This window comes from Podarcis muralis, chromosome 2 (genome assembly GCF_964188315.1).
Source record: "Podarcis muralis chromosome 2, rPodMur119.hap1.1, whole genome shotgun sequence".
Lineage (NCBI taxonomy): Eukaryota > Metazoa > Chordata > Lepidosauria > Squamata > Lacertidae > Podarcis > Podarcis muralis.
The window spans coordinates 124,706,273-124,720,693 of NC_135656.1; the positions used below are offsets into that span (position 1 = coordinate 124,706,273).

At 43.1% G+C, this 14,421-nt stretch overlaps 2 protein-coding genes and 1 pseudogene across 3 annotated transcripts in view; 2 read left to right on the top strand and 1 right to left on the bottom strand.

The window, feature by feature from the left end:
* Positions 1 to 10,968, top strand: part of LOC114589681 (uncharacterized) — a 35,328-nt gene extending 24,360 nt beyond the window's left edge. The window contains exon 2 of the mRNA XM_077923145.1: positions 8,158 to 10,968. Within this exon, the coding sequence (XP_077779271.1) occupies positions 8,158 to 10,313 (2,156 nt within the window). The 3' untranslated portion in view covers positions 10,314 to 10,968. The remainder of the gene's footprint in view (positions 1 to 8,157) is intronic.
* LOC144326657 (uncharacterized) overlaps positions 1 to 14,421 on the bottom strand; it is a 279,931-nt gene that overhangs the window by 207,900 nt on the left and 57,610 nt on the right. The gene's annotated exons all lie outside the window — the stretch shown is intronic.
* Positions 10,913 to 14,401, top strand: LOC144326654 (uncharacterized; annotated as a pseudogene). The gene is made up of 2 exons (XR_013391642.1): positions 10,913 to 11,043; positions 13,001 to 14,401. The product of XR_013391642.1 is annotated as an uncharacterized LOC144326654 (transcript).

Here is a 14,421-nt window from a genome sequence, read left to right on the forward strand (position 1 = left end):
CAAATTTTTCCTTAAGAATTGTTCAATATTATTTCGTTTTTTCTTCTCATTCATTCCATTCACATTCCAATTCCAAAGTTTCAATGCCATTTTACTTCCTAATTAATTAAAAAAAAATTAAGATTTATTATTCTTTATAATCTATCCTCTTCTTGTTCCTCTTCTTCTTGTTCCTCGTCCGTCTCTCCGTTCTTCTTCTCCTTTTCCTCCGGAAACATAATTCACATAATTTTTAGATGGTCGTGCTAAAAACACACCTACTCTCTTCAAACGCCAAGGGCTAACTGGTGGCCAGCGCAGTCGCAACTCTTCTACTCACACATGCATAGGCACATTTGGGTGATGTCGCGACACGAATATCATCTCTTGATATTGAAATATTATTGGTGTGTCAATGTCCCCCTTGCGTCAATGTGCCCCACCTCCCCCATTCCGCATTTTCAGAGGAGGGGGGGAAAAGGGGAAAGTGTGTCCCCCCAGATAAGACTCCCATCCTCCCTGGCCATGGGCCATCCTTGCTTGGGCAGGTGGTACTTTGAGTCCAACCACATCTGGAGGACCAGAGATTTGCGGAAATAAATCTTTGGGTCCAGGCAGCGCTTCCTCGGCGTAGGCTCTGCTGACCTGGCCAAAGAAATGCAGAGTAGCAGCGGTCCTGCTTCCGTGTGAGATAAAGGGATAAATCAGGTCCAAAGACAGTCCGTTCTTATCTCTAGTAGCTTTATTTACAGAGTAATAAATCCATCAGACACCATCGGAAACTTCGGCCATTTCTCTGTGCTTTCCAAAAGCACACTCAGAGCAGCTTCTAAGCTGAGCTGCTTCTCTGTCCGTTGCAGAGACAGATCTGAAGAGCGTCAGAACAACATCCTGTGACGCACTTCTTCATGGAACTTTGAAGTGTCAGGCATAGCCCTATTGGCTTTAGCCCAAACGTAGCAGAGTTTTCCTGCACAGCGAGGAAGCTAGTTGCGGCGGTAATGACTAGTCAGCTAGACTCAGAATAACTATTTACAGGATTTATTAAAAGGAAAAAATAAAACCAGCAGAGTTTCTGCATACAAAACAAAGCAAAATAAACCCTCTCTTTCTCTCTCTCAAAACCATACACAGCACTTCTACTCCTAACAACACCTCACTTCAAACTGAGCTAGCAAACCCTTGATAACAGAGTTGAGTGCTGGTCGTTAACCAATCAGAGTAAGTAGTTTCTAGGTCAAGCAGACCTGGGCTTTCTGCCAAGAGTAAATTGACACCAGCCTGAGTTAATTGTGCGAAGCTAGAATCTGCAAGTTTCCCACGAGAACCAATTAACAGAAACTGAACACCCCCTCACAGATTCTGCTGAACAATTAACACCAAATACACCTATGTAGGAGATCATTTTTCCAGCAAACCTAAACCCTTGCACATTCGCTTGTTCTTTATCTTTGCCAATGGTTTAGTTAACACATCTGCTACATTTCCTTCACTTGATACATAAGTACAGGTGATTACATTGTCTTGTACACAGCAACGTACATTTTGGTATTTTACAGAGATATGTTTGGAACGCGATTTGAAACCCTCTGTTTTACTTAAGGTTATACAAGCTTGATTATCAATGTAAACTTGTACTGGTTCTCCACAATTTACATTTAAATCTGCTAACAAATGCTTGAAATAAATCACCTCGTTGCACAATTCACTCAATGCGGCGTACTCTGATTCCGTTGATGACACACTTACAACGTCTTGCTTGCGTGACCGCCAGCTGATTAAAGCTCCACCGACCATTACGACTAGTCCTGTGACAGATTTTCTATCCGGCAAATTTCCCCAGTCACTATCACAGAAGCAACTCAACATTTCATCCTCTGAAGAATTTAATTGTAACATATAGCCAATTGTCTGTTTGAGATATCTCAGAACTTGTTTTACCCCTTTCCAGGCATTTAGTGTGGGTTTTGAGACCAATCTACTTAGTATGCCTACTGCATAGCTAATATCAGGTCTGGACCACTGTGCTATATACAATAAACTTCCAATTACAGAGTGATATACATCAGGATGTTCAAATTCAGGACTCTCATCTATATGAAGTGTTTTTATGAAACCTGGATCCATAGGCACCAATTCCCCCTTTGCAATCCTGCATCCTGTATGTAGTCAGTAGTTGTTTAACTTTGTTCTGCTGACTAATTAGACAGCTGCCATCTTGGGCCCAGCACACTTCCAACCCTAGATATGTCCTAACCGGGCCTAAGTCTTTCACTTTGAACTTACTGGACAATTGTTTGGCAAACCTTTTAGTTTGTTTATCTGTTTTGCAAGCATACAAAACATCATCTACATAAATCAGACAAAACTCTTGATCACTGCCTGTACCACGTACATAAACACAATTGTCAGCTGTACTCTGCTTGAAACCAAATGACACTAAGGCCTCATGGAAACATTTGTTCCAAGATCTTGCAGCCTGTTTGAGACCATATAGAGCTTTGTTTAATTTTAACACTCTATTGGAACCTGTCTCATAACCAGGCGGTTCGGCTAGATACAGATCTTCTGATATTGATGCATGTAAATATGCAGTCTGGATATCAAAATGGTTTAACAGGAGTTTTCTCTTTGCTCCAAGCGTTAAAATCAGCCTTACACTGTCCCCCTTAGCAGTAGGGGAAAAAGTCTCGTCATAATCTTTTCCAGGCCTCTGAGAGTATCCTTGAGCCACTAAACGAGCTTTGCATTTGTACTCTCCTGTCACCAGAGGTTTAAGTTTGTACACCCACCTGCAGCCTACAATCTTTGCCCCCTCAGGCGCTGCTACTGGTGTAAAAACCTTGTGCTCATTCAGAGAGGACATCTCTTCCTCCATTGCCTGTTTCCAGCGCTCTGCCTCCTCTTTTGGTAACTTTAACACCTCCTGAAAACTCTTGGGTTCTGCAATCACACTAAACACATTTGCAGTATCTGGAGAAAAACGCACCGGAGGCACTCCTTTGTTTTGTCTTTTAGATCTTCTGGGAGAAAATTTTTCTTCTGACCCACTTTCCTCCTCAGAACTACGACCTCTCTTTTGTTGCTTAGCAACTGGTCTTTGGCTAACTCCACTTTCTTGAGAGCTCTTATCTGAACTTTCCTCCCCCTCAGACTCTGATTCTCTGTGTCTACCTTCAGAGTCATGAAGCTCCTGGGAAGGTTCAAACCAAACCTCAGTATTGGCATGTAGTCTCTCCCAGCCACTATGTTCACAAAAACTGGCATTCCTGGAGATCACAATGCCATTTGTCCCTTCAGCAAAACGGAAACCTTTTCCCAGCTCCTGGTAACCCACAAACACTAACTGTTTGGTCTTAGGATCTCCCTTCTTTCTCATTTGTTTCGGAATTAATACCCAGGCTTTTGATCCAAACACATGCAAATGGTCAATTTTGGGTTTTTTCTGAAACAATTTAAAGTACGGGGTTGTACCTATTGTTTGATGAAAGAGCCTGTTTTGGAGATAACACGCGGTGAGCATGCTCTCCCCCCAATAAGACATGGGCAAATCAGCATCGTCAAGCATGGCAAACATCATATCTTGTAAAGATCTGTTTTTCCGCTCTGCAACGCCATTCTCCTCTGGGGAAAAAACGTTCGTTTTTCTATGCCCAATGCCACGCTTTTGTAACCAATCTTTAAAGGCATTTGACATAAATTCACCACCTCTGTCCGTCTGAATCCTTTTAAGTTTAATGGACAGAAATCTTTCCACAGATGCCACCCAGCCTTTAAACTTAGTGAACACGTCACCCTTATTTTTCATGGGAAAAACCCAAGAATAACGTGTGGCGTCATCCACAATTGTTAGTGAAAAGCGCGATCCACCCCTGCTTACAGCAAATGGACCAATTACGTCCATGTGAACCAGCTGTAGCGGTGCCTCACTAACTCTGTCGCTTCTGGGGTAAGAGACTCTGTGGGTTTTAACCTTTTTACAAACATTACAATCAAGGTACTTGTTACAACTCTTTAAATTACCCCCATCAGCCAATTCAGACATTTTTAGTACACTTTTCCAGCAAGCATGCCCCATTTTCCTATGCAATAAGTGCACACAGTTGTCATGTATAGCTTTGTTATTCACTGCAGGCTGAGATTTACTGACTACTGCTGCAACTTGAGATCCTGCTTTAAGCCAAAACAAGCCTCCCTCTGACTTAGCAGTGCCTAAAATCTCACCAGCCTTCTTAATAATGCAACTGTCTCCTTCAAAATACACTTTAAACCCAGCTTTTAGCAAACAATCTACAGACATCAGATTGCTCCTTAATGACGGCACACAAAGTACATTTTGCAGGCATTCACGAAGACAAGGAACAAAAACTGCACCCCCCGAAATCACTTCGGAAGTACTTCCGTCTGCTAGAGCCACCTGGCTACGCTGTGCTGAGTTCTTGGAAACAAACAATTCATCTGAATTCACGATGTGGCGAGATGCTCCTGAATCGACCACCCAGACCGCTTGTTTCTCATCAGCAATCTTGACCTCGCCGGTCACCAGCTGAGCCGACTGTTTTCGTTTGAAGAATTTCTTTTTACGCTGCTGCTGCTGCTGATCTCGTCTCTGCTCTTGCACCGGCAACTGAGACTTGACCAACTCCGGACATTGTCGTTTTAGATGCGCTGAAGACCCACATCGGAAACAACGCCTAACAGCAAACGCTGACTCCTCACCGGTACGCTGCTTTTGCTTCACCTCTGGCTCGGCATGAGAACTCCTTCCAAACCGCCCGCCTGTAGAAGCCTCTGCAGCCAATGACCTTTCTTGCCTCTTCTGCCATTCTTCAATCAAACGCCCAGTAACGTAACTGACTGATAAATCATGCTCCTGCATGCCTTCTAGAGACAAAACTAAATTATCCCAGCTTTCCGGGAGAGAACTCAAAATAATAGCCACCTTCTCCTGCTGGTCTAACGCACAGTCTCTTTCCTGTAGCGCAGCAAACTTTAACTGTAAACTGTGTAGGTGTTCCTGCATTGTAACCCCAGGCTGTAACATTGCCTTGTACAATGCCTTGCGAATGAACAGCTTGGAAACCGCTGTCTCACGCACATGGAGTTCTTTAAGTGCTTGCCACACACCTCTAGCTGTCTTGATTCCCCTCACATACGGCAACTGGGAATCTTCCAGCCCCAAGACAATTGTGGCCCTTGCTCTTTGGTCTTTATCGAGGTCTTCATCATCAGGCTTCGCAGGAAACTTACTCACCACTTGCCAGAGACGATCCCTCTGCAGCACTGCCTGCATGCGTTCCGACCACAGCAAGTAATTGGAGTCATTCAGACGCTCAAAAGCCATCTGAACTGGTTGTGAGGCCATCTTGAGAGCGATGTCCCTGGAACCCGGAACCAGCTACTCACGACCACCGAGAGAGAAAACAGGAACCACAGCACCCAGCACTCACACGCTGCAGCTGTTGTCCTTGTGTCCGCTGCGTCACCAGCTCACCACAGTCAGGAACCAGCCAGAGTCCATCTGCTGCACCAGCAGGAACAACAACTTCTGGAACTACTGGAACCAACGCCGTTGATGCTGACACCACCGCAACTCAGGCTGGCAGCACAATGCCCATAACCTCATGGAACTTTGAAGTGTCAGGCATAGCCCTATTGGCTTTAGCCCAAACGTAGGAGAGTTTTCCTGCACAGCGAGGAAGCTAGTTGCGGCGGTAATGACTAGTCAGCTAGACTCAGAATAACTATTTACAGGATTTATTAAAAGGAAAAAATAAAACCAGCAGAGTTTCTGCATACAAAACAAAGCAAAATAAACCCTCTCTTTCTCTCTCTCAAAACCATACACAGCACTTCTACTCCTAACAACACCTCACTTCAAACTGAGCTAGCAAACCCTTGATAACAGAGTTGAGTGCTGGTCGTTAACCAATCAGAGTAAGTAGTTTCTAGGTCAAGCAGACCTGGGCTTTCTGCCAAGAGTAAATTGACACCAGCCTGAGTTAATTGTGCGAAGCTAGAATCTGCAAGTTTCCCACGAGAACCAATTAACAGAAACTGAACACTTCTCTGCATCGAGCTCCTCCCAGCTCCTCCCAGATCCAGATACAGGACACCACGGAGTTTTAACCCTGTCAGTTCCAAACTCCACAAGAGATGCCTCAACTCAGCACAGAAGGTTCCTCTAGGGCTCAGTGTTACTTGGGAGTTGGTGGAACTGGATCTTAAGGGTTCTTGAGACATTTCCAAAGGATTATGATTGGTATCCAGACCCTAACACTATAAAGCCAAGGTGTCCACACTGAGCAGTTTATCAACCCTGCTGGCTGCTGGGGAAGACCTTCTGAAGGAAGTGGTTTGCCCCCAATGTTAATTCCTTCCTTCCTCCGCTGCTGCTGCCCACACTAAAGGAATGTCTGGATGAAATCCCAGGGATGTCTGGCTCCTATTACAAAGAGATCCAGTTGATATTCTAGAATAAAGTGTGGCTAAGATTCTGAGTCACAATCATGGCTGAGAAATACAGCCAGGGAATATGAAACTGATTTGAAGATTGGTTTCTTCTTTACACTTTATTATTATTATTATTATTATTATTATTATTATTATTATTATTATTATTATTATTATTATATTACATTCAGGAGGACACACCACGGGTTTCCTTCTTCTTTTCTTTCCAACAATCATAATAATAATTATAATTATAATTTATTATTTATACCCCGCCCATCTGGCTGGGCCTCCCCAGCCACTCTGGGTGGCTTCCATGGAAACCAAAAATACAGTAAAATATCACACGTTAAAAACTTCCCTGAACAGGGCTGCCTTAAGATGTCTTCTGAATGTCAGGTAGTTGTTTATCGGTTTGACATCTGCTGGAAGGGCGTTCCACAGGGCGGGCGCCACTACCGAGAAGGCCCTCTGCCTGGTTCCCTGTAGCTTTGCTTCTCGCAATGAGGGAACCACCAGAAGGCCCTCGGCGCTGGACCTCAGTGTCCGGGCAGAACGATGGGGGTGGAGACGCTCCTTCAGGTATACTGGACCGAGGCCGTTTAGGGCTTTAAAGGTCAGCACCAACACTTTGAATTGTGCTCGGAAACGTACTGGGAGCCAATGTAGGTCTTTCAAGACCGGTGTTACATGGTCTCGGCGGCCGCCCCCAGTCACCAGTCTAGATGCCGCAGTCTGGATTAGTTGTAGTTTCCGAGTCACCTTCAAAGGTAGCCCCACGTAGAGTGCATTGCAGTAGTCCAAGCGGGAGATAACCAGAGCATGCACCACTCTGGCCAGTGTTATTCACCTTTAATACTCACCTATTTCAGTGTCACACATATTTTTATCTTGTGATCTTCAGATGAAGAGAGGTATAACAATTTAATAAATAAATCCCAGTTGGAGCAGAGCTAAAATATCCAGAAGCCCTTGTCCACCCAGGGCAAAGGAGGAAGAACAATGAGAGAGGCCTGGACAGGGAATCTCCACTAAGATAAGCCAGTGTCAGGAGGCAGGTGCGAGACATGGCAGCATATAATTATTATAAATCATAATGGGGGTGGGTGTCTCAATCTGGCCTTCCCAGCAGTCAGGCTCCAGCTGCTTTCCTTCTGCATCTTGAGCTCTCTCCATTCAAGAATGCAAGGGTGAGAGATGGAGGTCCAACCCCAAGAACATTCTCCAACTGAACACTCCTTCAACCGACCACAAGCACCAAGCCTTGTCACTAGACATATATGGGTCTCCCAAAATGATCACTATGGACCTCCTGAGGCCAAAGGAAATGTGCAGGTGATGAATAAAGATCTAGAGGTCGAAGGGGACAAAATGTGGCCCAAGGGGTGGAGGATTATAGTGCAGCGGATGAAGAACTTCATGATGAATTTAGGACCCTGATGAATCTTGGCCAGGTTCATGGAACATAGAGCAGCTCCCGTTCCTGTGAGAAACCACTTTTTATAAAACGTAAACCCCACAGTTCAACTGTATTATAAAATACTGCTGCTTCATTAATGCTTAATTAAAGGTTAGGAAAGGCTGATGATGCATTACCATTATTTAACATTATTTCATCTGTCTTTCCGAAAAATTTCATATGGAGGACAGGAAAGAATGTACGAGATGTCAAAATAAGAGCAGGTGCTAATTGATGTGTGTAATATTCCTTTGTTCTCTACCTAGGTTTCCTTTCCCCCCGCTCCTCCCTGTTGAAAGAAGACAATGGAGAAGGCAGTCAAAATTCTGGAGGGCCATGTCCAATGGGAATAACGAAGAAACCATATAAATTCATGGATTGTGAAAAGAGAGAGGAGAAACAATTTGAAAGTATGGAGTGTGGGAAGAGTTTCACTGACAGTGGAACACTTGGAAAACATCAATGGACTCACACAGGAGAGAAACCATTTAAATGCATCGAGTGTGGAAAAAGCTTCACTGAGAGTGGACACCTTAGAATTCATCAACGGAGTCACACGGGGGAGAAACCATTTCAATGCATGGAGTGTGGAAAGAGCTTCACTGAGAGTGGAAAACTTAGAACTCATCAACGGAGTCACACAGGGGAGAAATCATTTAAATGCTTGGAGTGTGGAAAGAGCTTCAGTCAGAGTGGAGACCTTAGAATTCATCAACGGACTCACACGGTGGAGAAACCATTTGAATGCATGGAATGTGGAAAGAGTTTCACTCAGAGTGGAGACCTTAGAATTCATCAACGGACTCACACGGTGGAGAAACCATTTGAATGCATGGAATGTGGAAAGAGTTTCACTCAGAGTGGATACCTTAGAATTCATCAACGGACTCACACGGGGGAGAAACCATTTAAATGCATGGAGTGTGGAAAGAGCTTCAGTCAGAGTGGACACCTTAGAATTCATCAACGGAGTCACACGGGGGAGAAACCATTTGAATGCATGGAGTGTGGAAAGAGCTTCAGTCAGAGTGGACACCTTAGAATTCATCAACGGAGTCACACGGGGGAGAAACCATTTGAATGCATGGAGTGTGGAAAGAGCTTCAGTCAGAGTGGACACCTTAGAATTCATCAACGGAGTCACACGGGGGAGAAACCATTTCAATGCATGGAGTGTGGAAAGAGCTTCACTGAAAGTGGAAAACTTAGAATTCATCAACGGAGTCACACAGGGGAGAAATCATTTAAATGCTTGGAGTGTGGAAAGAGCTTCAGTCAGAGTGGAGACCTTAGAATTCATCAACGGACTCACACGGTGGAGAAACCATTTGAATGCATGGAATGTGGAAAGAGTTTCACTCAGAGTGGATACCTTAGAATTCATCAACGGACTCACACGGGGGAGAAACCATTTAAATGCATGGAGTGTGGAAAGAGCTTCACTGAGAGTGGAAAACTTAGAATTCATCAACGCAGTCACACGGGGGAGAAACCATTTGAATGCATGGAGTGTGGAAAGAGCTTCAGTCAGAGTGGAAAACTTAGAATTCATCAACGGAGTCACACGGGGGAGAAACCATTTGAATGCATGGAGTGTGGAAAGAGCTTCACTGAGAGTGGAAAACTTAGAATTCATCAACGCAGTCACACAGGGGAGAAGCCATTTGAATGCATGGAGTGTGGAAAGAGCTTCAGTCAGAGTGGACACCTTAGAATTCATCAACGGAGTCACACAGGGGAGAAACCATTTGAATGCATGGAATGTGGAAAGAGTTTCACTCAGAATGGATACCTTAGAATTCATCAACGGAGTCACACAGGGGAGAAACCATTTAAATGCATGGAGTGTGGAAAGAGCTTCACTGAGAGTGGAAAACTTATAATTCATCAACGGAGTCACACAGGGGAGAAATCATTTAAATGCTTGGAGTGTGGAAAGAGCTTCAGTCAGAGTGGAGACCTTAGAATTCATCAACGGACTCACACAGGGGAGAAACCATTTGAATGCATGGAATGTGGAAAGAGTTTCACTCAGAATGGATACCTTAGAATTCATCAACGGACTCACACGGGGGAGAAACCATTTAAATGCATGGAGTGTGGAAAGAGCTTCAGTCAGAGTGGAAATCTTAGAATTCATCAACGGAGTCACACGGGAGACAAACCATTTAAATGCATGGAATGTGGAAAGAGCTTCAGTCAGAGTGGACACCTTAGAATTCATCAACGTTGTCACACAGGGGAGAAACCATTTGAATGCATGGAGTGTGGAAAGAGCTTCAGTCAGAGTGGAGACCTTAGAATTCATCAACGGAGTCACACAGGGGAGAAACCATTTATGTGCATGGAATGTGGAAAGAGCTTCACTACTAGTGGAAACCTTAGAATTCATCAACGCACTCACAGGGGAGAAACCATTTAAATGCATGGAGTGTGGAAAGAGCTTCAATAGAAGTGTACACCTTAGCAAACACCATTGAACTCACAGAGCGAAAACCACTTACTTATATGGAGTGTAGATAGCTCTTCAATCCTGATGTTCTTACAAAACATCAATGGACTCACAAGGAGGAGAAGCTTTAAGAGTTGAAACCCAACAATCTACCAACAAACTGAAAAAGCAGAAATGATTTGAATGGAAGGAGTGTGGGAAGTTCTTCTATTACTTTATATGTATATGATTTTATATGCAATTTATTTACAAATTGCTACATACTTTCCAGATACACATTTATTTCATACTTGACTTCCTCTCCATGGTTTCCCCATAGAATTTTTAAATTGCTGCATTTTTCAGATATTTATACCTTACCTTTTCCACACTCTTCTCCAGCAAGTTTTCAACTGTTGCTTTTCATTCAGCTCCTACCTGTGTTTGTACATGTTTACAAAAATTCTTTAAATATTCAACAAAAGGTTTCCACTCCTCCTTAAAGTCTGCCTTGATTTCTTATTTTCATAGTTCAATTTGCCAATTTGCCATATTCCATCACTTTTAACTGCCGCTCTCTTGATCAATTGTAGCTGTCTCTTGATTTTGCCATTTTTGTGCATAAAGTGCTCTTGCTGCTGTCGTTCATCTGTCTTGGAGCATTTGACCCAGTTATCCCTAAAAGAAATGCTTCATGGTTTCTTCAGGAGCATCACCCTAAGTAATTTTATCCCTCGTTATAATTCATATGGTTGGCTGAAAGCCACAAAGATGTTTTCTTTTCCAACAAATCCTTATACATTTCCCAAACTCTCTATAAATTCTTCCTAATTACATAATTAATTACAAAAAACGTATGTGGTATTTTGGCTTCTTTTGAGATACCTTTCTGCAGTGTTCTTAGTCCAGTGATACTACTCCATTAAAATCGCCCATAATAATTATATTTCCATCATAAACCTCAGACATACTTTCATCCAATAGTTGGAAGAAATCTTTCTTTTTCCTCATTAGGTGTGTCAGCTCCTACCAATAATATTTTTTTCTCCTTCACCATCACTTTCACTGCAATAATTCTTCACCTCTAAAGATCTGTTTAGAGTCCAGTTTGGAATTAATACATAGTACCACCCCTCTTTTCTTTGTTTTATATGAATTCCTGTCCTAGTCCTTTATTTACCAATAATCATTTTTGTTGTTGTTTCCTTGTGAAAATATGTGTAATTTTATTTCATTTGGTTTTGTTGTTCAAACCATTCACATTCAATGAAAACAATTTTAAATCCCTCATTGAATCCTTTAAACAGTTTTAAGTCCCCTTTCCCCTTATCAGCTATCTCCCTCCTCCAGCTCGTCTAGTTTGGATTTGATATCCCGCCTTTCACTCCCTTTAAGGAGTCTTAAAGAGGAGACCCTAACACTATAAATCCAAGGTGTCCCCACTGAGCAGTTTATCAACCCTGCTGGCCGCTGGGGAAGATGTTCTGAAGGAAATGGTTTGACCCCAAAGTTGCTTCATTCCTTTGTCCGCTGCTGCTGCCCACACTAAAGGAATGTCTGGATGAAATCCCAGGGATGTCTGGCTCCTATGTCCAGTTGATAATCTAGAATAAAGTGTGGCTAAGATTCTGAGTCACAATCATGGCAGAGAAATACAGCCAGGGAATATGAAACTGATTTGAAGATTGGTTTCTTCTTTACACTTCATTATTCTTGTTCTTATTCTTATTATGTTACATTCAGGAGGACACACCACTGGTTTCATCTTCTTTATTTTCTTTCCCACAATCAGTGTTATTCACCTTTAATACTCACCTTTTTCAGTGTAACACATATTTTTATCTTGTGATCTTCAAATGAAGAGAGGTATAACAATTTAATAAATAAATCCCAGTTGGAGCAGAGCTAGAATATCCAGAAGCCCTTGGCCACCCAGGAAAAGGGAGGAAGAACAGTGAGAGAGGCCTGGACAGGGAATCTCCACTAAGATAAGCCAGTGTCAGGAGGCGGGTGTGAGACATGGCAGCATATAATTATTATAAATCATAATGGGGGTGGGTGTCTCAATCTGGCCTTCCCAGCAGTCAGGCTCCAGCTGCTTTCCTTCTGCAGCTCTATTCTCTCCATTCAAGAATGCAAGGCTGAGAGATGGAGGTCCAACCCCAAGAACATTCTCCAACTGAGCACTCCTTCAACCGACCACAAGCACCAAGCCTTGTCATTAGACTTATATATGGGTCTCCCAAAATGGTCAGTATGGACCTCCTGAGGCCAAAGGAAATGTGCAGGTGATGAATAAAGATCTAGAGGTCGAAGGGGACAAAATGTGGCCTAAGGGGTGGAGGATTATAGTGCAGCGGATGAAGAACTTCATGATGAACTTAGGACCCTGATGAATATTGGCCAGGTTCATGGAACATAGAGCAGCTTCCTTTCCTGTGATAAACCATTTTTTATCAAACGTAAAGCCCACAGTTCAACCGTATTCTAAGATAATGCTGCTTCATTAATGCTTAATTAAAGGTTAGGAAAGGCTGATGATGCATTACTATTATTTAACATTATTTCATCTGTCTTTCCGAAAAATTTCATATGGAGGACAGGAAAGAATGTACGAGATGTCAAAATAAGAGCAGGTGCTAATTGATGTGTGTAATATTCCTTTGTTCTCTTCCTAGGTTTCCTTTCCCCCCGCTCCTCCCTGTTGAAAGAAGACAATGGAGAAGGCAGTCAAAATTCTGGAGGGCCATGTCCAATGGGAATAACAAAGAAACCATATAAATTCATGGATTGTGAAAAGAGAGAGGAGAAACAATTTGAAAGTATGGAGTGTGGGAAGAGTTTCACTGAAAGTGGAACACTTGGAAAACATCAATGGACTCACACAGGGGAGAAACCATTTAAATGCTTGGAGTGTGGAAAGAGCTTCACTGAGAGTGGACACCTTAGAATTCATCAACGGAGTCACACAGGGGAGAAACCATTTAAATGCATGGAGTGTGGAAAGAGCTTCAGTCAGAGTGGATACCTTAGAATTAATCAACGGACTCACACGGGGGAGAAACCATCTAAATGCATGGAGTGTGGAAAGAGCTTCAGTCAGAGTGGACACCTTAGAATTCATCAACGGAGTGACACGGGGGAAAAACCATTTGAATGCATGGAGTGTGGAAAGAGCTTCACTGAGAGTGGATACCTTAGAATTCATCAACGGACTCACACGGGGGAGAAACCATTTGAATGCATGGAATGTGGAAAGAGTTTCACTCAGAGTGGATACCTTAGAATTCATCAACGGACTGACACGGGGGAGAAACCATTTAAATGCATGGAGTGTGGGAAGAGCTTCAGTGAGAGTGGACACCTTAGAATTCATCAACGGAGTCACACGGGGGAGAAACCATTTGAATGCATGGAGTGTGGAAAGAGCTTCAGTCAGAGTGGACACCTTAGAATTCATCAACGCAGTCACACAGGGGAGAAACCATTTGAAATGCATGGAGTGTGGAAAGAGCTTCAGTCAGAGTGGACACCTTAGAATTCATCAACAGAGTCACACTGGGGAGAAACCATTTAAATGCATGGAGTGTGGGAAGAGCTTCAGTGAGAGTGGACACCTTAGAATTCATCAACGGAGTCACACAGGGGAGAAACAATTTAAATGCATGGAGTGTGGAAAGAGCTTGAGTAGGAGTGGACACCTTAGAATTCATCAACGGAGTCACACAGGCGAGAAACCATTTAAGTGCATGGAATGTGGAAAGAGCTTCAGTCAGAGTGGAAAACTTAGAATTCATCAATGGAGTCACACAGGGGAGAAACCATTTAAATGCATGGAGTGTGGAAAGAGCTTCAGTCGGAGTGGAGACCTTAGAATTCATCAACGGAGTCACATAGGGGAGAAATCATTTAAATGCATGGAATGTGGAAAGAGCTTCAGTAAGAGTGGACACCTTAGAATTCATCAATGGAGTCACACAGGGGAGAAACCATTTGAATGCATGGAATGTGGAAAGAGTTTCACTCAGAATGGATACCTTAGAATTCATCAACGGACTCACACGGGAGAAACCATATAAATGTAAGGAGTGTGTAAAGA